The sequence below is a fragment of the Paramormyrops kingsleyae genome, chromosome 1 (genome assembly GCF_048594095.1).
Source record: "Paramormyrops kingsleyae isolate MSU_618 chromosome 1, PKINGS_0.4, whole genome shotgun sequence".
NCBI classification, from domain to species: Eukaryota; Metazoa; Chordata; class Actinopteri; order Osteoglossiformes; family Mormyridae; genus Paramormyrops; species Paramormyrops kingsleyae.
In genome coordinates this window covers 28,028,598-28,052,083 of record NC_132797.1, presented here as the reverse complement: position 1 = coordinate 28,052,083, position 23,486 = coordinate 28,028,598, and the positions used below count along the sequence as shown (strand labels likewise).

At 42.8% G+C, this 23,486-nt stretch overlaps 2 protein-coding genes across 2 annotated transcripts in view; one reads left to right on the top strand and one right to left on the bottom strand.

Annotated features, from left to right (window-relative positions):
• Positions 1–64: 64 nt before the first annotated feature.
• psmg4 (proteasome (prosome, macropain) assembly chaperone 4) lies at positions 65–5,007 on the top strand. The gene is made up of 3 exons (XM_023823697.2): positions 65–559; positions 2,006–2,081; positions 4,845–5,007. The coding sequence occupies exons 1-3, from the start codon at positions 395–397 to the stop codon at positions 4,964–4,966; spliced, it is 363 nt and encodes a 120-aa protein (XP_023679465.1). The 5' UTR covers positions 65–394; the 3' UTR covers positions 4,967–5,007.
• A 243-nt stretch (positions 5,008–5,250) lies between these two features.
• Positions 5,251–23,486, bottom strand: part of LOC111850118 (solute carrier family 22 member 23) — a 31,466-nt gene continuing 13,230 nt past the window's right edge. Inside the window, exons 4-10 of the mRNA XM_023823680.2 lie at positions 19,897–20,065; positions 19,667–19,794; positions 13,523–13,625; positions 12,323–12,552; positions 11,848–11,880; positions 11,563–11,686; positions 5,251–8,182 (exon numbers count right to left, since the gene is read on the bottom strand). Of these exons, the coding sequence (XP_023679448.1) occupies positions 7,804–8,182; positions 11,563–11,686; positions 11,848–11,880; positions 12,323–12,552; positions 13,523–13,625; positions 19,667–19,794; positions 19,897–20,065 (1,166 nt within the window). The 3' untranslated portion in view covers positions 5,251–7,803. The remainder of the gene's footprint in view (positions 8,183–11,562; positions 11,687–11,847; positions 11,881–12,322; positions 12,553–13,522; positions 13,626–19,666; positions 19,795–19,896; positions 20,066–23,486) is intronic.

Below are 23,486 nucleotides of genomic sequence, written 5' to 3'. Positions count from 1 at the left end.
TTGTGTTAGGGAGGATTTGCACTGTACTTACTGGATCACCCTAATATAGTCTGGATCACCTTTTCCGATAGTACCCCGGCTCTGGTTTGTGCTTTTTATGCCTCCACCCACAAGGGGCAGGCTTTTTAATGTTCCAATTTAACTATGACATTAAATATATGACGCTTTCTTAAAATCTACTGCTTGCAAAATACACACAGATGCCGAATAATGGTATTGCTTACATGCTGTGATACAAAGATGTAGAAATTTGGCATATAATAGTTTAATAAGTTTTAAACTACATAAGTAGTTCGGAATGTCGTATACAGGAAGTGACGTCGACAAAGCCGTTCAAGCGTGTTCCATGTGTTCTTAAACATCCGGGTTTGTGACTGACACTTTCGAATTTGTGATGGACGCGGTGGATTCCGATGCGATCTCGGTGCACGACTTCTCGGAGAAGATTTTAGAGCAAGTTGTTCATTTCCATGTGATGAAAATGAAAGGCGGGTTCTTCCTCTGGATCGGCGCTACTCCCAACCTGTCAAACTTGGCTGTTTCAATGAGCAGTAAATACGTAAGTTTTAATCATTATTATATTTGAAACGGTTACACTAACGCGCTTAGTTTGATACTATTTAGTAATCGCGTGTAAAGGAATTCTTTTCAGCCAGTTGATTCCATCGAATTAATACCTCTAAGTCAGGGGTGTCAAACTCCATTCCTGGAGGGCCGGGCCCTGCAGAGTTTTTGGTTTCCCCTCATTTAACACACCTGATTCAACTCCTTGTGCTAATTCAACAGCTCTTGAGCTGAATCATTTGTGGTGGAACCGGGAAAGAACTAAGCTACACAAGGCTCCGACCCTCCAGGACTGCAGTTTGACACCCCTGCTCTAAAGTGATGAGTGTAGTAGTTGTAGTTATAACCCAAGACATTAACATGGTAGTTAATAGTTAATATGAAGAGTTCCATTTAGTTTTGTAATAGTTCTCAGATCAACAGTTACCAACTCAATCATCTATGATGTATATTTGTGTTTTAGTGAATGTGTACATGGTTTGTGTGTGTATGTATGTATGTATGTATGTATGTATGTATGTATGTGCGCGCGTGCATGCGTATTGGGACACCTGACCATTACACCTACAGGAACTTTTACGACGTCCCATTCTAAATCCATAGGCACCAATATGCAGTCGGTCCCCTGTTTGCAGCTATAACAGCTGCCCCTCTTCTGGGAAGGCTTTCCACAAGATTATGGAGTTTGTGTTTGGGGTCTTTTGGAGGAGCGAATCAGCATCACATAGTGACCTGACCACTGTTCTGCAGGAGGAATGGCTCAAAATCTCTCTGGCCACTTTGCAGGACCTGCCTTGTATCTGTTATATCAAACGCAAATTGATGCTGTATTGGCTGCAAAAGTAGGCCCTACACCATAGTATTGGGGGTAGCGTGTGGCTCAGTGGGCTAAGCCTGTGTTCCTGTAATCAGAAGGTCGCCGGTTCAAATGCAGCCTCAGTTCGTCTGTAGGTCCTTGAGCAAGACCCTTAACCCCCAGCTCCTAGGGCTCTGCTACAGGTGGCTGCCTTTTGCAGACAACTTACTCTATAATGAGCAAGTTGAGGGAGGCGTAAAAACACTTTTATTGATCCCCGTGGGGAAATTATGTAGTATTATTATTAGTAATACATTATAATGGTCTAAAACCAGGTGTTCCAGTTTCATTGTCCAATCCTTATATAGTCTGAGTGATATACATATGGCTGTGTGTGTTTCTATTCATACATGTGTAATGCATGTGCAAGTGTCTGTGTGTATATTTATATACATACAGGTATATGTGTATGGGTGTATATAGTCTATGCATGAATGTATGTATTTAGATATAAATATCTACGGACATGTGTCTGTATGTATAGACACACTTTCATATGTGTGTGCACATGCAAAAATGATTCTGCGTGTACACGGGTCACAAAGCATCTCTGATATGTGCCCTCATTCTTGTCTTCTCATCCAGGATTCAATGCCATTGTCAACATTACTGCTAGGAGACCCGTCAGACACAGCACCAAATGCACTGGCACAGAGACTTGGTAGGTACCAGTAAACTGCTCTAGGGTGCGTTTCCTAAAAGCTTTGTAATGGTCAGTATTTTGCCATCTAGCACTTAAGATGAGTCATTAATTAGTGAATGTTTCTCGAATCCCCTGGTAACTAAAATAGTTTGTAAGCTCAGTTGTAAATTAATGGGTGCTCTGATCCACTCGTTATTTTCCGCGTTGTTCTTTCTTTGAACTTTTGCCTGCTGTCATGTCACAGACACAGAGATTGACCAAAATTGATCACATTGAAAACTACACTGATGGTCTTTTTGATATTTGGATGATATAGTAATAGGTCAATACTTCATTATAAAACTGTAATGTCGACTATAAATTAGCACAAAAGGGGCTCATTGTTGTAACACCTATATGTCCTTTGAGTACATGGTTGTGCATCTTTCAAAACTGAATAGAGAACGACCTTGAAAGTCAAATTCAATTCATAAAATTGGTTGAAAACAGGTTGCAGAATCTCAGTTTGAATCTGAATATAAGGAAGTAGAATAAAAATCGGATTTCACATAAATTCATATGCATAGTGTAGGTGCAGCTGTAACAATACAGCTTAATATTTACACAGCATGTTAACATAAATGGCATACATTGAGTTCCAACCTCCCCGCAATCAGGAAAATTTACATCAGCCATGCCCCCCTGTTCAAGCACCTGTCTGAGAAGTTTGTGCATGTTACTGTTAAGAATGTGTGTTACATTCGAAGTGTCGCCTATAGAATAAATAATTTAACTGTGGTTTTGTGTACCATGGTGAAAGAGCACTTCATACCGTCATAAAAGTAACCATCACAGCCCCATTCATCTGACAACCCACGGACACTAACGGGAAGAACTACCGTATGCAGACTCCCCACAAATGGCAGCACACAGAAACAGTTAAATATGCAAAACAATAAATGTATGTCCATGGAATAGGGCTGACAAAAACCAAATGCATATTGTTAGAAAATTCCAAAACAATTACACAATTTTTATCTTACAGTCATACAAATATGAAGTTTACTCACTAGTACATATATAAGGTCAATAAATACATGTACCATCTTGGACGTAAATCTGTTATGTAATTATGTTTTGCTAGATTAAATGACATTCATGTGTTGTATGATTGCATTGAATTGAAATGAATTAAATTCTTCTTACCGTCATTCCAACTCAACATCTTACAGGGTGTAGCCAAGTCAATTCAAAATCCAATTCATAAATTCTGAACAACCCTGGTAAGCTACATAATGAGTTAACCAATCAAACTTGCTGTGTTCAGTCACATCTTTTGAATTGGGAAGGTGAATCACTCTCACGACCAGCAATGGCAGAGAATTGTGCAAGAGCTTTTGAGACAGTGCCATCCAGAAATCCAAGTTGCTTTTATAGGTGACCATGAACCCCTTGGACCATCTCATTAATGAACAGTTCATAGAGAAATACAGGCTCGCCTGGGGTGAAATGAGCCTCTTTGGTCTGGTGCAGGATAAATTGAGAAAAGAAACACACTGGAACTTTGCCCTCAGTGCAGCATGCAGCTTCTGACAGCTCTCTGCTTCTATACCACTGGAGGATTCCTGCAGACCTACAGATGCACGTGGCATCAGCAAGGCTGCTGTGTCCTGCAACTGCACATGCAGTGATCACACTTCTGTTGCACCGTGTGCACAACTACATACAATGTCCAGCAGGAGGGGATGCCTTGTATGACACTAAAACTGGCATTGTAGGTGCAGTGGATGGAACAACCCTGATCATATATGCAGCCCCTTGAATCCCACTTGCAACTGTTGAAAAGGGTTATTGGCACTAGGCTTAAATGTCCAGGTGATGCGCAACCAGCAAGGACATTTTACAGACATTGTCACCAAGTGGCCTGGGAGGACACATGATGCTTATATCTGCTCCAGCTTTGGAGTGTGTCAGATAGCAAAGGATGGTGTGTTTGCTGGTGGCTGCTTATTGGGAGACAGCAGGTATCCTCTTAGTGAGTAGCTGCTGACTCCAGTGTTGAATCCCCAAACCATGGCTGAGTAGAGGTGTAACGCTGCACACCAAAGACACACACTGCTGTAGAGGATGTGATTCTGGTGCCTACAGAGCTCTAAGATTTCCCCCTGAATGCTGCTGTGCTTTTCTTGCTGTGTGTGCTATGCTGCACATTGTTGCAGTAAATATTTTATTCAGATACATTTTTGATCACTTCCTCAATAACTTGCTTTGAAGCTTCTTTTGAGAACTATTACTTCCTTTTCCTATTGCTGCCTGCTATTGATCTTTTATACACAGATAGGTTACTTTTATTTTGGTCTTAATTTTGGTTGCTTTCCTGTGTTTTTATTGTCTAATTAGTTTATATATGTTTATAATCTGATGTGACAATCATATGACATGTTTCACCATTGAAATACATGGGATCGATGTTCCTGTTATCGACAGTCTGTGCTCTTCTCAATACTTCGTATTTTTTTGTTAATTCCAGAATTACCAAGGGTTTTGGGAAACCCTGACGATCTCAGTTGTTATTCGCTAAGATCAATTGCTTTCAGGAAACGCACCACAGATCAATAGGATTTAAAATGTTAAAAATATGTACTGGGTATTTACGTGACTTTATTCCACAACATGTTTGCATTTATTGAGTTCCTGGGCAGCCTACAGATATTCCAAGTTATACATATGTGTCAAAGATGGAAAATATAACTGCAATTTACATTCTCTCCAGTTTTCATCTTGTCCTTTTTTCTGTTCCAGCTAAGAAAACAAAAAAGCAGGTGTTTGTCAGCTACAGTCTTCCATCCACAGACTCCAGTCTTATGCTGCTAGTGGAAAACAGAATAAAGAAAGAAATGGACCAGTTCCCTGACAATTTTTAGTTTTTTTTTTGTGCGTGTAGTAAAATAAATTTTAAATGTGACACATTTTTCCTGCTCTGTCTGTTGCTGTTTGCATTGTCACTGATCGACTATTTTCAGCCCAAGATTCTGATGTTGCTGCCTTGGTACTGTAGATCCCCTTGTGATTTATGCCCAAAGAATCCTGGGTCGGGGGGGAGGGGGCGGTGACTCTAGGGCAAACAATTGGGTTTCTAGTATGTTTTCTGAATCAGTACTCCGATTAGCTAGACAAAAACTTAAAATAAAAAAAAAAAAACAATGAATTTCATCAATAAATAAACAGGTTTATTACAACATTCATGGCTTACATACACATGTGCCTCCATATTTTAAAAAAGGTGGTTTACATTCAATTATTTGCTTGGTAATCCCTCACCATATTCAATTTACAAAAAAGTTACATGTATAAATGTCATAGAAAAATAACATTCTTAACATATGTCATAATATGCATCAAAATACTAAAAATATACACATTGCCACTGAACTATTGCGTATTACAGTATTCATCATACAGTAATACATTTATGAAATGTGACAATACTCAACATTTCTAATACCAGATCCATATATTGACATATGTCAAAAATACATATTTTTGTGTGTATTCATACATATTTTTTTTTCTGGGATACCAGGGGATGGCTCTGTAGTCAGTGTACAACAAAACACCGCTTCAAGTTTCAAAGCTCAGAATTATTTTCTGCAGTTACTAGTCAAAACTTGTCCGCTGGTCCTTTCTTGGATATTTAGAAAGAGACAAGGGGCACATTTGTTGTTTTTCTTATTAAAGTTACTTTAGTGGTTTTTAAACATTTTGTCTCCTGAACCCCACATACAAAGGCATTTTAGAACCACGTGTAACATTGTGCTTTGTAAACACATCTGAACAGACGTGATGATCTACGTTGCTTGTGCAAGTGCTAAGGTCAGGGGCGTATATATAGGCAGGGGGGCGCAGGGGCACGAGCCGCAGCTGAAAGCTGACTAGCCCCCAGATCCACCCCCCCCCCCCCACCCCCCGTCATTCACCAATTCAAAACATACTATTGGCTAATGATAATGATGGCCCATCTGTATGAATTATATGCCTGTTATGCCCACTACTTCAAGAAAATCCTATAATCATCCCTGGCTAAGGTGGGATAAAATGAGACTGGGGCCATAATGTGTGTGTACACACACACACACACACACACACAAAAACATGACTGGGATTTACCAAGACCCAAAAAAACTGTATAAACAGTCCAGTCTATACAGTACATTTTTATGCATTTTTGTAAACAAGTTTAAAAACTGAACTGATATTACTACATTAAAAATAGTGAAACGGTCTTTGTGCTCAGTTGATATACGCCGCAAGGCCGCTACACAGCTTGTGGCTTTGAGATCTCGTGAACGAGATGCACACGTACTCCAAGGATTCCGTTGTAGCATGACGAATAACAGTGGTTTTCAGGCTTTACTTTGCACACAAAGAAAACAAAATTACCTTCATTCACCACATCTGAGTCTCCATTTTTCCACAACTGGTATGCTTGGAGGACGACATACTGGCGATAACCTTGGTAAGAGCAATCGCACCACTAAATGCCTTCCAAAACAAAAAATTGAGATGTTTGATTTTTGAACTCACAGTTAGTAACACGGCACGACACAAAGTCTATCTAGAATAGTACATCTGCACAAAAGATCTTGGCAACTTCTGATTGTTTTTTAATTCAGTGCAAAAATTAAGGGAATGTTAAAAAAAAGTGTCACATGGTAACACTGGTTTGCTCCACAAGGCGCGATTTTTCCATAAAACTTGCAGAACTCAGTTTAATGTCATCCATCGCAAAACCCTCATGAAGCTTATTTCAGGTTCTTTTGATCTAGTTTGGTGTGGTCTGCTGAATACTTGAGCCAAAAAGATTTAACTAAAAACAGTATCCGCATTGCAAAACAATATTTTAAGGTTTTATCACGGCTAAAGGTTGTAGATTATCCTTAACTAACGTGACTTTTTTTTTCCTCAGTCGCTTCATAGGTTTTTAGCATCAACATGAGTGTCTTTGTAGGTGTAAAACAATTCCCTTCGACATCTGGGAGAGAAATCTGCTTCCCTGTACGGATCATGAAAACATCCATACTATCCGTAAAAGCTCACCAAATTCTCCCTGCTCCTCAGCGACCCGCCTTGTTTCGCGTCAATAGAGTCCATTAATAAATAACTCTTGTACCCTTCTGTCCGTTTCAAGCAGTGTGGATGAGAGGTAGGACAAAACAGGAGAATTACATGTTAGCTCTGTCCTGAATAGTGGTACCAAAAGAGTATAAGAGCCTATTGTTAGGATTTTGCTTCATATGACCCACAGATAAATACTCAGCAGGATTAGCCTCTAACACATCTATTCTGGCGACATCCTTACTGCTTATACTTATTCACACATAAGGAGCAAACTCTGACGCTTGACTTTAGTCTCCTGGATCCTCCTAACATCCATTGCATGAGGATCTCAGAAAACAGCGATAAGTTTTGAGCAAATACAACAACTAGTGGTATTCGTTTTAAGTTAGGGGGGGAAAAGGTGCTTCACATTGTAGGAGAAAAACATTGGCCTGGTGTCCATCAGTATGGGAGTGCGCAGCCATTTCAGGCTATGAAGGTCACTGGATCTTGTCTCTGATTAATGTCCCTTGGTTCAAGATTATCGCAGCCTATCAGAGGTTGTCACCTCAGTCTATCAACATGGGCTGCAAGGTGCTATTGGATGGCTGAAGGCAAGACCCGCCCTCTCGCCAGGTAGGGGCCTCAGTGCAAGAACATGTGCTCATGGCAGCTTCACCCCATTGGTGGCTGCGCTTCCTTCGCACGCACTAGCTTCTGAGGTGATGGCCTGGCGGACAGGCGTGTCATGGACACGCGAGTAGTCTCTGGTCTCGGCACGGGTGAGCAGGAGGTGCTGCTCGCCCAGCCGCTTGGGCGGCAGCAGCGGTTGCCGGGCATAGCTTTCCCCGTCTGCCAGGCTCTCGGGCAGCGGCTGGCGGCGCGTCTCCGGCAGCAGCAGGATGCAGATGATGCAGATGAGGGTGCAGCAGGCGAAGATGACATGGTGCAGAAAGTAGCCCTTCTGGTTGTGCAGCTCCATGATGGGCGCTGTCAGCATGCCGAAGCCAGCGCTGGCCAGAACGAGCCCAAGACCGCCGCCCCTGTGGACAGAAAAAGAAAAAAGGTAGAAAAAAAAAGCAGTTACCCAGGGCTGGGCAATGAATCGAAAATGAATCAAATCTGACATTCAAAACCTGTAATTGACATAATTTTGCCCATGTCGGTTACTTCGTTTTTTTTTTCTCTTGATACTTAAAAAAAACATCTGTCAATACTTTTCCTAGTGTGTTTTCATGGACTGTCCTTTTAAAAACATACTACTGCATGTGTTGTCACGTGTCTCCACCCTGTCCAGTCAGCAATGTGGAAGCAACATGGAGGAGAACTCAAACACCAAGCCGACTGAGCAGCTCGAGCAGCTTGAACCAACGAAAAATACCATATCCGTTGTTTGGACACAGTGTGGCTTTAGTGAAGAAGACACCGAACAAAAGAGGTCAAATGTAAACGCTGCGGAAAAAGACTTTCAGCTACCAAAGGTAATACCACCAATCGGTTTCAACACTAGCAATATTTAAGTTAAAATACAGCGTAAAACGCTTATAATGATCACAGTCATAGTGATCAACTGCATATACGGATCAAAAAGCTGGGACAGAATCATTCCTATACAAAAACTGTTTTTATACATACCACATGAAAAAAAAATAAATTACACTAATATAGTAGTACCTCGGTTCTCGAACTCACTAGAACTCGAATTTCTTGAAAGTCGAACAAACCAGTTTGACCTAGAACTCGATCTGAATATCAGAAGTCGAACCGTGAACCTTGACCTAATATAAATGGTACGCGTCAGGAAATGAGTCATACTACAATGCAATTCTTACTTGAATGCCTTCTTCACAGACTGGACGATTAACCAAATAAAGCAGCGCAACATTACAGTAACTAACAATAAATAAACCACTAACTTACGTGTACTATTAGAGCATTTATGTCATTTATTTAAACTTTATTTTACCAAGTAAATTAAATGAAAACCAGTTCTCACTGCTTTACGTGATATTCGGGAGAAATAGCAGATTACACATCGGAACTGCCTGGGATACAAACGTCATGCGTGTAACTAAACTCTTCAGCCAATAAGGCGGTGTGTCGTCACGGAGGCGGTTCCAGTTTGTGCAGCCGGGTGAGAGGTCGCAATGCATCTGTATTCTGTATACAGTAATGCATTGCGTCAGGATCAGAATGCGTTGCTTTAAGCCAGCGCAGTAAGCAAGTCAAACGTACCAAATGACCGGACTGGGGAAACAAACTGAAACGTGGATTTAATACAGAGGACTAATGACAACAACAAGAAACAGCTGATCACATGGGGATCCCACACGAGGTTAACGAGGAGGCGTGGCACACGGAAGGAGCGTACGATCGGGGCAGGACAGGGGTAATGTTGGGATAAGATCTTTATCGTTTTGGAAGCCATTAAGAAAAAAATGCTCTTTTTGTTTTATCCTGTTCATTTTGTGTTTAAATGCTAAAAAAAAAAAAAAAAAACATGTTTAGGTGTAATTTTGGGGGGCCGGGAACTAATTAATTTGTTTTCCATTATTTCTTATGGGACTCAGAACTCAAACTTTTTAGGATTCGATCCGGAGTCCGGAACGGATTAAGATCGAGAACCAAGGTACCACTGTATATATTTTTTTACTTGCCTACTTTTCCTTGCGGTAACCCGTCTGCTTCTAGTTACTTAATACTGCAAGCACAGAAAACATGTCAGGAAAAATAATTTTCTCTCAATGACAAATGTAGACTCTAAATGTAGATTTTTGATAAACTGACAAAAATGAGCCACCTAGATGCAGCAGCAAAACTACAAGCAGCTATAATTTATGTACAGTACTGTACTGTATTACATTTGAATTATACACAGTTCTGTAATTTGAAAAGCGTTTGAAACGGCTGCACTGTATTTTGAAATCGTCAACATAATTCAGTATATAGCGACGCTGTCTGTTTTATTATTTTATATTCATGTAATAAATATACAAATGTCAATTAAATGGTAATCTGCCGGAGACGTAAAGGAAAAAAATGGATATAATGGTCATCTGCTTACAGTGATCAATTTCACCCAGAAAGACATAATCACATTTCTTTTCTACTTTTTTGGGAACTGTTTACAATAAAACTAAAACTGATCTTTTTCATAAGATGTTTTAATTTCAAGCAATTTGTGCTTTGATTTCAGTTGTTCGAAATATTCAATAAATAACTGTAAATTGTTCACCTGTGTGTGTTTCCTTCAGTTATTTTAAAATATTTACAGTACAAAACTTGTCAGTTAAATATTAGGGCAAATACAGACAAAAAAAACAAAACAATTGCTCATTAATTGAAGTCAAGGTAAAATGCTCGATTAATTGTGATATTGATTTGAGGTCATATCGCCCAACCCTCAAGTTACCCCATACAGATACCCACACACTGCCCCGATATCTAATCAAATGAAGTGAACTGGGTAACCCATATGAACAACAAAAAAGCAACAGACAAGGTACTCAAAGATAATTTGTGATTTTCAGGACAGTGTGTCTACAACTCTGAGGCTGTATATTATAATGTATATCTTTGGGACGGAATGATGCGTGCACATATTAGAATTTGAATCCTGAAATTCCTACAAGTTAGTATCAAAATATTATATGCACTGCTATACAGCAGCCTTACTCACAATCGGGGGGGTTGGAAAGGCATGGGTACCCTGGCAGATTCAAGAGGCCCAGCACTTTGTAGGGGTTTCAAAATGTAATGTCAGCGGCCTGACTGGCAGAATCCACCGAGGGGACCCGGTCCCGCTCAGGGGCTGAAGGAGACATTTTGCCAGGGGCCTCAGAATATCTGTCTATGCCCCAGCTCACATATTCAAAGCCTTCTATGAAAAATATTTTTCACAAGGAAGAGGTGATGTTCAGCAACCTATGTCACACTGATTTGACCACTAGGTGGAGCCAAATCTCAAACACTCCTTTCGGCTTAGCACATCCCAAATGCTGGTAACGCTGTAGGTGCTGCCAAAATCCGCTTATATTAGTCAGAACAGGTCTGTGACACAGAGACCACAGCCGGCTCCTCTCATCATGAGTCCTGCTATCTGTGCCGCCCACCATCTGCGTCTCTGAAAGGACACCAGTCGAGCTGCAGCCACCTACATTATGGCGCAATAACGGAAAATATGTTGTCATATGTTGATCACAATCAGGATCCTAGACCAAACGCACAAACTCCAGCACCACTAAACCCACAGCCGAATGTTAAATAATAAACTGCTTAAACCCCATAAAATAAGGTCTTTCTTATTAAGCTTGACATATTGGAAGTCGGGTCTGCCAGCTGAACCACTACAAATGTAAATGATTTGTCCGTCCTCTGGTGCCCCCACCTGTGCTGTGGCCACAGGAGGAATAACAGCTCTCACCTGATGACTGTGGGGGTGATCTCAGCGCAGAAGAAGATGCTGAGGCTGCTGACTGCATGCGAGGAGAACATGCCGATGATGGAGAAGGCCACAGAGAACTTTTTATTCAGCGTGTCCCTCAGCTCTGTGAGAGGGAGGAGAGCAGAGGGCATTTCTGAAATACGTCCATCACATCTCAAGGGTTTATTATTCTGTGTGTGTGGGGTGGGGGGGGGGGAGTTTAACTCAGTTGTACTAGGCAGTCGATGAGAATGGGTCACTGCATTACACAGATCATTACGTTACCTATATCATGCCGGAGGCTGTATTTCCCAATTACTGCATTTGCCAATACGTCCAGGAGGGGGCAGAATGGAAACAAGCATATTAACATACCAGTATGTTAATAAAAGGACAAAAAACATTAAAACCTTATAAATCCTTAACATCACAATCAAATTCCTGCTCTCTGGATTGTCAGTATATAAACATACACATATTATAAATAAATGCATAATGCATTCATACATATACATACAGTACTGTGCAAAAATCTTAGACAAAGATGATGTTTAATGTACTGTATTAGTTAAATTCCACAGCCAGCTAAAATTAGGAGAGGATTTGAAATGGCTAAGCAGACACAATTGACAAAGTTTTACACCAACATGATTTTAACAATTCCCTTTGACTGTCTAAGACCGTTGCACAGTACTGTATATATACATATGTATATGTGACACGCCCCCCCCCCACACACACCCAAACACCCAGCACTCACAGTTGAGCAGGCCCAGCTGCAGCAGTGACGCCAGCGCGGTGACGATCATGAAGACCAGCAGGCCACCCCTGCGGCCCAACAGGGCCACAGCCGGGCACAACGCCAAGCACGATGCCACGGCGATGCCTGCCATGGTGAAATAATCAGCAAGGAAGCTGTGGAACCCCTCACGGGCTTCAGGGTCCATCATGCTGCGGGCGAAGCAGTGATGAATGCCGTACCCGGTCAGCCTGTGTGAGAGGCGAAGGCTGTGATCACACCACACCCTCCTCATGAATATTCAGCAGGGGTGTGGCCCAAATGTTACACAAATTATAATTGCACTTTTGGGACTGCCTTTCCCTTTAAAATCTGCATATTTATGTATATTTTATATTTATTTGTTTTTACCTTGTGTAGAATGCTATTGCTCTCTCTATTGTCTGCACTATATTTTGAAACTGTTTTACTGTGTCTTAAATCAGTGTTTTCTATTGTCATTCTGTTCTCGTTGTTTTAATATTGCCGCACATGAAGAAATGTCAACAAAATTTCATTGTACTGCAGTGTAGTGACAAACTTAATATTTAACGAATTAATTATAAGTGGATTTAAAAAGGAACGGCAGTTAAAGGAACAGCAGATAAACCAAATAAGAACTAGAAGAGTGAAAGAAAGAGAAAGGAGAAGAGGAAATTCCTGGTAAAAGTGAAAGCAGGCCAAAGCCCCCCCCCCCCAGTCCCCAGGTTAAACACAGCTGGGTTCTGCCACCCACTGGGCCCCCAGCTGCCAGGAGAGGAGAGGAGATGAAGATGCTTTCTGATTTAGGTCTGTGAACACACACAATGACACACAGACACACCCAAATGCAGGTTTGTATTTGTATCTTTGTGGGGACTGGCCATTCATTTCTATGGGGAAAACCCTCATCCCAACATGGCGACCCTAACCCCTACCCAGGCCTAACCTTAACTATAAGTAACCAAACTAAATAAAAGACTTTTGGCATTTTAGTTTTTTGATTGTTATCCTTTTGAGGTTATCCTTGTGGGAATCCCCACAAGGTAAAAATTACAGGTTTTAATACCATTTTTGGGGAAATCTGGTCCCCACAATGTAGTAATTAACTAACAAACAAACATGCAGACACACAGGCGCGCACAGCCACACACTTGGTGGCCATGAAGCTTTCCAGAATGCCCTCCTGGCTTGCACACTTACGAATTCACGCACAGCACCACAATGTTCTTCCACAAGTTCCGGGTGCCCACCATCTTGATGATACACGTCCGCTTGGGCTTCCGGGGGAGTTCTCTTTCCAGCTCTGCGAGACAAGGGGGGGGGGGGCTGATATTAAAGAGTGATGCTTCAGGAAATGGACCCTTTAGCCTCGCTGGAGAGACATTCCTGATGAGAAACTTCCAGCTTTAATCAACCTCCCCCTGGGCAACCGCGCCACTTTCTTAATTAATGCCCCCCTTTGTTCCTAAATCAGTTTGGCGGCAATAAAAAATAAGTATGTATATTCACTTAATTTGCATGCTTTTGGACAGTGGAAGGAGAAATTAAACAAAAATGAGTGAAGAAGAGAACAGCTAACAAGAACTGATCATGAAAAGACATTCGTATTACACGTTATGGAAATATTTTGTATTCCATAGACATATTGAGCAAAAGTAAGTGATTTGTCGGTACTGGGTTGTGTCTGTTGGCTTAATTTAAGGCAACACTATCAGCTTATTTGACAGACTGTGTTTGTAGACAGTTAGTTATATTTGGCTGCAAATTAATATTTAAGTCCTAAATATCACAAAAACTTAAAATATCACAATGTGTATTCTTCCCAATATTGTTCAATCCTAAAACACACAATATGTTATAATAAATAATAACAAATAATATTGTATAGTTATATTATCGTATTAAGCAAGGTTATGCCACTAAGCTACGGGGCTAACCTTAGTTTTAGTGGCGATTATTTTGACATACAGAAATCATAGAAAGTAAATTATGCAAAATAATCTAAGTCAACAAAATGACAAAGACAGCCTCTTTTAAGATGTATTTATACTGCAAGCATCCTGTAGTGATATTTAAGATCTGCTTTGCAATACGGACAGACGGCTGCACTTTCCTTCACTTTTAATGTTAAGTGCTTCAACCGAACTGATGCTTTTGCTGCTTATTGGGACTGTCCTTTACTATGGTCCGTCTTCCTTCCACTATATTGCTGAATAATTGTGAAGAAAATTTTTAATTGATGCTTTTCAATAATCGAGTAAAGAGTTTAATCCAGTAATCGTAACAGTTTTAATATATGGAGGCTGGCACAAAAACACAATTAAGACAATACTTGGAAAACTAAAAAAAATAAAAAGAAAAAAACATATTAATAATTAACCTTCCTTAGTAGCGCTGGCACATTCAGGAAACTTCAGTATAATTCTGGAAACTTAAGGACAACTGACTGACTGTAAGAGTTTAGACCTGATTGAGAAGTAGGTTTGAGTGCTAGGATCCGCTAGGATTTCTGCCATTATGAGGCAGTGATGTCACATGACAGAGTGCGACATCCACAGGCCAGCTGAGGCTTGGGAGGGGCTGCCTGGTCCATACGAGGGGCTTCTTAACAGCAGGACTCTTGCCGGGAATGTGGGGTAGTAGAGCTCAAGCTCTATCGGGGGGGCTGGCTGTTCAGCACAGCCAAAGCTGAGACAAAAGCTGAAGGTGTTTCCATGGAAACCCTCCCCAGGCGACATATCGCGTCGCCAGAATCCTTGTTCTCCACCCATGTCTCACACATCCCAGAAAGCAGGAGATCACATCCTAGCTGAGCTAACCACACCCAGAGTAACCACAGGAGAATCATAGTTCAGTGCAGTAACATACGAAATGGTGCTTAAAAGCTCATGGTGGATTATTATGTCTATCACTGAATTAAACTTCACTTGGGTTACTTTGATTGGTAATTGATTAAATGAAGCAGTGACTGATCTGGCAGGGTGGCCCCACCCAAAACATTAATATATATATTTTTTTTATGGTTTTACTGTTAGTAAAGGCATTGGCACCCCAATATTCCAGCATTGCATGCTGGGAGACACATGGACACCTCCTTGCTAATTCCATGGTCCACCTTCACTGATAATAGAATAGAGTTCAGTAGACCTCACCCAACCATGCCAAGATTATCTCAGTGAGCTCCCTTACTCCTCTTCACCATCTGGGGTGTGGGGATGTGAATGGGACAAAGCAAGGGGGGGGGGGGAATTACCTCACAACCTTTCGCACACCTCAGTGGCCCTACACACCCTGACAGCTCCCCACGTGCGTGCAGTCGGGAGCTGGCTCTGTACCGCATAAGCCCCTTGGCATAGAAACAGCCCCCCCGTCCCAGCAGGCCGGAGAGGTGCTGACGTCAGCCCCCGAGCAGTGACACTGTCAAGGGCGACGTGGAGAAATGGAGAGTTAAAGGGCTTAGGAGAAAGGCGTCGTGCTCCAGCACAATAAGAAGGTGAGCTGAACCCAACAGCCACTGACCAGAAGGCAGCCGTCAAACGTGTGACATCATCAAAAGTGTCATTCCTCAGAGTCATGAATAACAGACCAATGATAGTCCATCCTGAAGGGAGTCCACGTTTAAACTGGACCTCACAAACATCCAAAGAAAAGCAGGGACCCATGGCAGGAATGGCCACGGAAGTGAATCAGACTCAGCCACAAAAAAGTCTCAAAATCACTGGCTTTTCTCAAACATGCCACAATGTGACCTACCTTGACATTCCTAAATCCTTTACAAGATGTATGAAAGAAGCTGTACTTTTCATTCATTAATCCTTAAAATAGTACAGTGTCAGACATAATTATGACCAATTATGGTAATTACGGTTCTCTAAGCCAATGAGTAATTACTTAAATAGTTGGAACTACACTAATTAAAGGATGCATATTTATTCCCTATGATCCCACAGCCAAATGAAATCTTAAAGAGATTTATAAAAAAAAATGAACTAAAAACAACACCCTACAGGCATCAAGCTTGGAAAGACACAAGAGAAGTTAGAGAATCCACCCAGGACACATCAGAGGGGTTCTGTGGAAGCTGCTGGAAGCACTGATCCAAAACACCAAAGCATCCTCCTTTTGCCTTCCTGATTGGCCGTGGATTACAGCGCCTGCCCCAAGGCCGCTGCGAGACATAAAGCTGTACTGGGGCGGAGGCTGCCCATTACTCGATCCGTGTAACTGCTCGCCTTAAGCTAGGACTCAGGGTGTCTGGAGCCTATAGGCATTAGGCAGGGAACAACCCAGGATGGGGTATCAATGCATCACAGGGCTCACACACTCACACACTATTCACTGTTAACCACTGCGCCACCGTGACGCCTCTATACCCTTTACTCAACTCACAATTTTTATCTTGAATGCCTGCTGCATGTATGATATGTGCTATTTAAACTTCCCTTGCTTAGCCCACTATTACTACCATTACCACACTGATGTTCATCTACAGAAGTCAATAATGTTTGATTCAAATCAAAATAATTTGAGGTCTCATTGGTACTATTTCAAAACTTACTTTGGTCCCATTGTGTTATCATTCCTCAATCCTGATTCTTGTTTCGTGTGCCAATACACGGATTGCTGTATGTACTGCATTGGCTTCTAGATGCACACTGCTGTACAGGGACAGCAATTTCTGTGCCCCAGTGTACAGATCCGGATCGCAAACTGTGTGCCTCTGCTTGTATTCTGGGCTAAACTGTGCTGATTTGACTTGGTGGATTAGAATAAAATCCATTCTTAGATTAAAATCCATTCTTATTATCAATCGAAATTAACACACTACGAAATATAGGAGCTTGTTAAACTTGAACATGAGATTGTACAGCAGATCAATACTGGGGCACATGCTCCAGTAAAAGGGGTCTAGCACCAACCCATGGCCTACAGCAAACAGAAAGAGAAGATTATGTCTTTGTAGAACCTGCATGAAAACAGCACATACCCTGAAGGTGGCTTCCTGTCACAATATGTATGGGCATCCAAAACGTGGTTCTGTATTCCCACGGAGACAGACAAACACACCAAACCACAACAAAATCTCAAATGTGTATTCCTGCTTTCAGAAGTGCTGCAGATCTACGGGTTGGATAATGGTGGATCTCTCTTCAGAGTTCAGTTATCAGCCATTGTTTCTCTTAGGCTTTTGCTCCACATGTTTTCCAGGGAAACTCTGTAGGTCCCTTCGGGGTCGGTCATTGGCTCGGGGTCGATCTGTCACCACGGTCATCAAGTCTGCTTTTTGTCAAACTGCCCAACGATATGAATAACTGTCAGACCCTCAAGGGATCTGACTCTTTGAAACAGGATGCCAGCGTGGAACGCGTCCGTGTTCCACCTCTGACCCGGGGTGCCGGGTCACGCGGGGTTCAACTGGACCGGAATGTTAGGCAACAGAATGTTCTAGAGTACCACGTATGAAAACCAATGTAAGTGGATTTCCTGTCTCATCACCAGGAAGACGCGTTTCCAGCACCACACGTGACTCACCGTCTGTCACTGGAAGATTAATGACTTCTCCTCTCCAAACACATGCATGCTGCCTCCTGTGTAGCTGTTCTTATTACTGCTGACATACTCCACCAGTCACTTTGGTCTTTAAAAGCAGACATGCTCTGTTTGCACTCCCCCACAAAATCCTGCCTGCACGGTAATTGGTAACGAAAACTAAAACTACAAGAAAACAAAATATATGAAATAAAGCAAGAGCTGAAAAACAAATAACTACAACTAAAAGATAACTATAAATACTGCTTTTGAAATAAAATAACAACAACCATCAAATACTTACCGTTACTTAATGATTTATTTATCTTTAGTGACCATTAATAACACCTGGAACATATTTTGCCCATTTTGAGGACATACTTGTATGTTCATAATTAGTACATAATGCACTGTGTATTCATATAGGATTCTCTAAAGATCAGACACAATTTTTTTATCCCCAGAAATTAAATTACTAAAACATAAACTGAAACTAAAATTGTTAAATCCAATAAAAACCAAATAGAAATGTATCTAAAAAAAGTAACAAAATCTCATTGAAAAGCTAGAACTAAACTAGACTTTAAATGAAAATTGAAATATACAACCACAGAAAAAATTCAGATACCACTCTATATTTTTAAGCAAATCTGCATTTTTAAATCCTGGTTTAATCGTGCTTCTGCTGGCAGAAGGCTACACTGAGCAGCAGGTTGCTTCCAGGTTAAACATTTCTAAGACAGCAGTACAAAAGAATAAGGTGAAACAGGAGATACTGGAACCACCAGAAACCAGCCATGTAGAGGGCAGAAGCAACTTTCTAGTACCAGAGATGACTGTCGACTTATGCGACAGTTTCTCATGATTTGGATGGTATCAAGTGACCTTCAGCTGCAATGAGAAACATTAAGTGCAGGTGTGAAGTGCATTGCTAGGAGAGTTCATATCAGGCTCCTAGAAACAGGACTGAAGGTCCATAAAGTGAGAAAGAAGCCCTTCATCAATGAGAAACAGGGAAGAACCAGGCTGCAGTTTGCAAAAGAAATAATATATTATTCACAGATTCATATCCATAAATTGAGAAATGAGTGAAACAAAAAATTGTGCTGTGGTCTCTTAATTTTTTCCGTGGCTGTGTATATATAAAAACATAAATGTAACCACACTGCCTGGTGCTGGTCCATTCCCATCACCATTTCTTAACTCCCATTTCTTTCTCACTTTTCTCCAAATGTCGCTTCTGCCCAATCCTTGTAAACAGTGAATCCTTATTTCTACCTTTCCATAGCTGACCCTGTGTCACGTGATTCTGGTTATCACCCTGAGTGGAGAGGTCCTCATAAACCTAGTTAACCAGCTAGATACTGTCGTAACAACAATACTGTATTTCCTAGATGGCCCCATCACCCCCCTCTCTAATCCCTCCTCCTCCCACTCCCCTAACCTCTACTATCTCCAGCCCCCCTACACACTCTCCCCACTTCTCCAAAAATATCTTTGTTAAAACCCCAACTTTGTGTGATTTGACACAATGTAATCAGGTTCACCAGATCTACATCTGAGGCTGCCATTCTCTTTTCTACCACCAGGTAGCATTATTTCAACTTTGGTGTGATTTGCCTCAGATCTTCAGATCTTCACCCATACAATGTGTCTGCAAAGTTTGAAAATAATCCGTCCAATACTTTTTGAGTTATCATGCTAAAGAAAATGTGTCTAGGGTGGTGGACTGGTCCCAAAACCAGAAATTTCTACTCTACCCACTGATGCTACTACTCAACCAGAAAAAAATGCCATGAGAAAGTAGGCTTGTACCTAAAAGGATGCCAGTCGTGTCCACCTCCATGTCCACCTTGTTCTTCCTGCCAATTCTGTACATCAGTCCTTTGGAGCGGTGGTACTGTTGGGTGGACAGAAGCCAGCGAAGGGATTCTGGGAAAATCCTGCAGAAAGAAGAGAATCATTCGAGGGCATGGTCGCCTCCGATTTTGAGCACTTCGGCACATGTACACAAGATACTGGAACGAGAAGGCAGGGCTTCCTACCAGATGTACGACAGCATGAGGACGAAGGGGCAGATGATGACGGCCTGTAAGACTTGCCAGTCACGGCAGAGTGCTGCAAGACCTGGCATCAGCAGCTGACCCGCCAGAACCACAAAGCTGGCCGCGACAGTCATGGAGAAGCGCTTGTCTGGCAGACACAGCTCGATCCCTGGAGGGTATGGGAAGAAGGGTCAGGTGACCAAGTATTTGAGTTATTACACAACATTCCTTGCAACTGTAGGCACAGGTCACATGCCCTGGTCACATGACCAACTGGACGTGATTAACTAGGACTCAATATGTAAATGTACAAATCTTTAACAGGAAGAAAAGGCTCTAAAATATGTAGCTTAGTGATAAAAAAGCGACATGCAGAGCAGGCTGGTAGATTCAAACATGAGACCTGATTAACATAAAAAACAGGGGCCAAGACCTCATGAGCTCAGTGATATATAGCATGTTGTCCCAAGCCACACACACACACACACACACACACACATTCACCCAATCATCATTTCACACTCTCACCAGCAGAGAGACCTCAATGCTATCCTTGATAGAGGCTAAGCTATCAAAGTTTCAGCTAAATTGCTCCCCAATCCCCCCCCCCCCCCCCCGCCCCACCACCACCACCCTCATGGTATTAGCTCGATAGGCCATTTAAAAGGTGGAAAGGTTTGGAGAACACCCCGGCCTGTCGCAGCTCGCTCCCGTCCCGTGGAAGGGACCGGAATTTCAATGAGGCTCCCCGAGGGACAGAATAATCCCTCCCATTCATGGGACCCGTCAGCGGGTGGAACGACAAAGCGGGCCGGGACGGAGCCATTACCCCAGGGTGGGGCCGGCTCCCATCAAGGACCGGGCCCATTCCAGCCGGCATGGTGTCCAGAATCAGAAGGAGCTGGCAACGGCATCCATTACCGCTGACGGCAACAGAATGTGGTGCCTGCCATTGGCCCACAGTAATAAAACACCCGGACTCTCCCGTTCAGACATCACAAGTGGTACATAAAAACTGACCAGCTGCAGGTTAAAATAGGATAGGATGAAAGACATCAAATATATCATGTTAATAACAGTCATCTCTCTCTCTCTCTCTCTCTCTCTCTCTCACACACACACACACACACACACACACACACACACAGTCCAAAGAATAGAGCTTATAACTTTCGCCCCATGATATCATCTCCAGGAGATGGTAAATCCACTGTAACATTAGCACAGAATTTGCCATACATTGTTTTACATAGTCAAATATATGTGCATCTTATTAGGCTAATCACAGACACGAGTGAGCGAGTTCAAATGAGGTAATACCACAATGGACCACAAGGGGCGTGTCCTCTGGCCATCTCCGGACACATGAGGGCTTTCAGCCACAGAGGATCAAATCAGAGAGGCTTCTGGGCTGCTGCAGGACACATCCTGCAATAGGTCACAGCACGCCCAGGTGTTTAACTCAACTCTGTAATTTAGGAGGCCCTGAGGATTATAAGCGGTGATGTATGGGGCAGGAAGCCACCAGCAGGGGGCGCTCGACCATCTGAACCAATTGACACAAATGTTACAGAAGCAGCTTGCTGTTGAGTTGACGTGACCCTGACATTTTTTCCAGTGATTGTTGCCATGGTAATGTCTCTTAACACCCAGTTAAAGCGATTATCTGTTCTACTTAAATGGCTTCTGGGGGAAACGGGCGGATTAATCCATAGGCTGTCCTAGGCTATGGCCTGCGGCCCAGTAAACATCAGGGCTCCACCCAGCCTCAGCAAACACAGAACAGTTAGTTAAACTGGCAACAGCTAAGAGTTGATGTTGATGACAGCCTAGGTTCCCCAGATTAGTTAATCCACCCCTGGGGAGGGAAGATTTTCACAGAAAATCATCATCTCTTCAGAGTTAAAAAAAGTGAGGACATACACATTACTTTGTTATTTACTAGGGGTGATTCTAGGATTTTTTACGGTGGGGGCCATAATTAATACAGAGGGGACAGTTTTATCATTATCCAATGTTAGGTTTGAATCAGTGAGTGACAGGAGAGGTGTCCCTTTGGCCCCGCCCCTGAGTATATCCATGGTTTACCCTCCGCCATTACATCCCATGATGCCCCCCGAACATCCAGCCAAAATTGCTTGCTCCAAAGAAACAACAGTCAGCACTCACTCATTACAATGGCTCTCGGCGCACGATACATTCCCATTAACGCGTTCGATCAGGTGCGTGAGGAAACACCACCAGGTGTGGGATGAGAAAAAGTTACATTTCCATCCCTGCTCCGCCCTTCCGGCCAACACCATGACAACAGAGGCCGAGGGGGACCTTCTATGTAATCAGACCTCAGTGCAGAAATGAAAGCGGCCCCCTGAACGGCAGATGGTTCGGTCCGGACCGCTCCCTGCACCATGGCCAGTCCCTGAAGACTCTGGCTCCTGGATATGAGCCCGGCCAGCTCCCTGCTGCTAGAGTCCTCGCTCGAGAGCCGCCCACGCATGCGTCACCATTCGGACCTGGCACTGTTTGGATGGAACAAGGAGCACTTCTGGGCCCCGGGACTGATGCGGGAAGGTCTGCTGCTTTTGGATGGGGGTTGGCTCGCACCCCCAACCTAACAGATCACAGGTAATGCAATACCCCCCATCACCATGCCCCCAATCACTGTACAAACCTTCAAACTGACCTTTGACTTTTCTCCACATCTCCCCACCTAGTACTTCCTGTTGCCCATGCAGTACGCAGAGACACACGCATAGTGCAACTGCGGCAAAGTGACAGGCTTATCAACCACTTCCACCTATATGTTAAATAGGTGAATAGCACTTGGTATGAAGCACTCATTTCTGCATTTGGGGAAAGTGAGCGTCTGGCTGTGAGAACTTCCCCACTCTGTAAGATCCCTACTGAGGGGATGAGTCTCATTTTCCATGATGGAGTGTAATTTGTGTCCCTCACTCTCCTCTCCATCATGACCTCCAGCCTTCTTAATCACCCTGTTCAGCTCATCTTCCTCTTCCTTTTACGTTGCCTCCCCAGCGAGACATATGTCAGGACACTTGCCAGAACAGGCTGGCTGAACATGTGAAGCAGTTTGCTACACACGCTGGTGGACTTCAAACTCCATGTCCGGTCTTTCATTAGAAAGACAAACATCCACCCTCCCCCTTTATGGCAGGAGAACGCATAAGAGTGCCTTGGCTGCTTTGACTGCTTTAAGATGGTCTGCTCCAGCTGCTTCAGCTGCTCCATTACTCTGTGCTGGTTCCTCTGGCTGTGCTAAGGGCCAAGAAAACTGGCATGCAAACTTGGATGCGGTGGGGGGGGGGGGGGACGCAGGAGACCATTCACACAGCGGGGGCTTCATCCTGCACTGCGCAGCTGTTAGAAAGATCCCTTTGTCTGACAGCCAGTGAGAGGAGGCACAGAGGGGGGCAGTAGGGCCTCTCGCCAGGGTGTGCAGTCATTGCTGCCTGTCCTTCATCACTTACCGAGACAATTAGAAAATGAGGAACAGCAAGGAAGTGACGGGATCATGATCGTAATTGTCAGGAAAAACATCCACGGAATGACTGCTCTTTCGCATGTTTCAT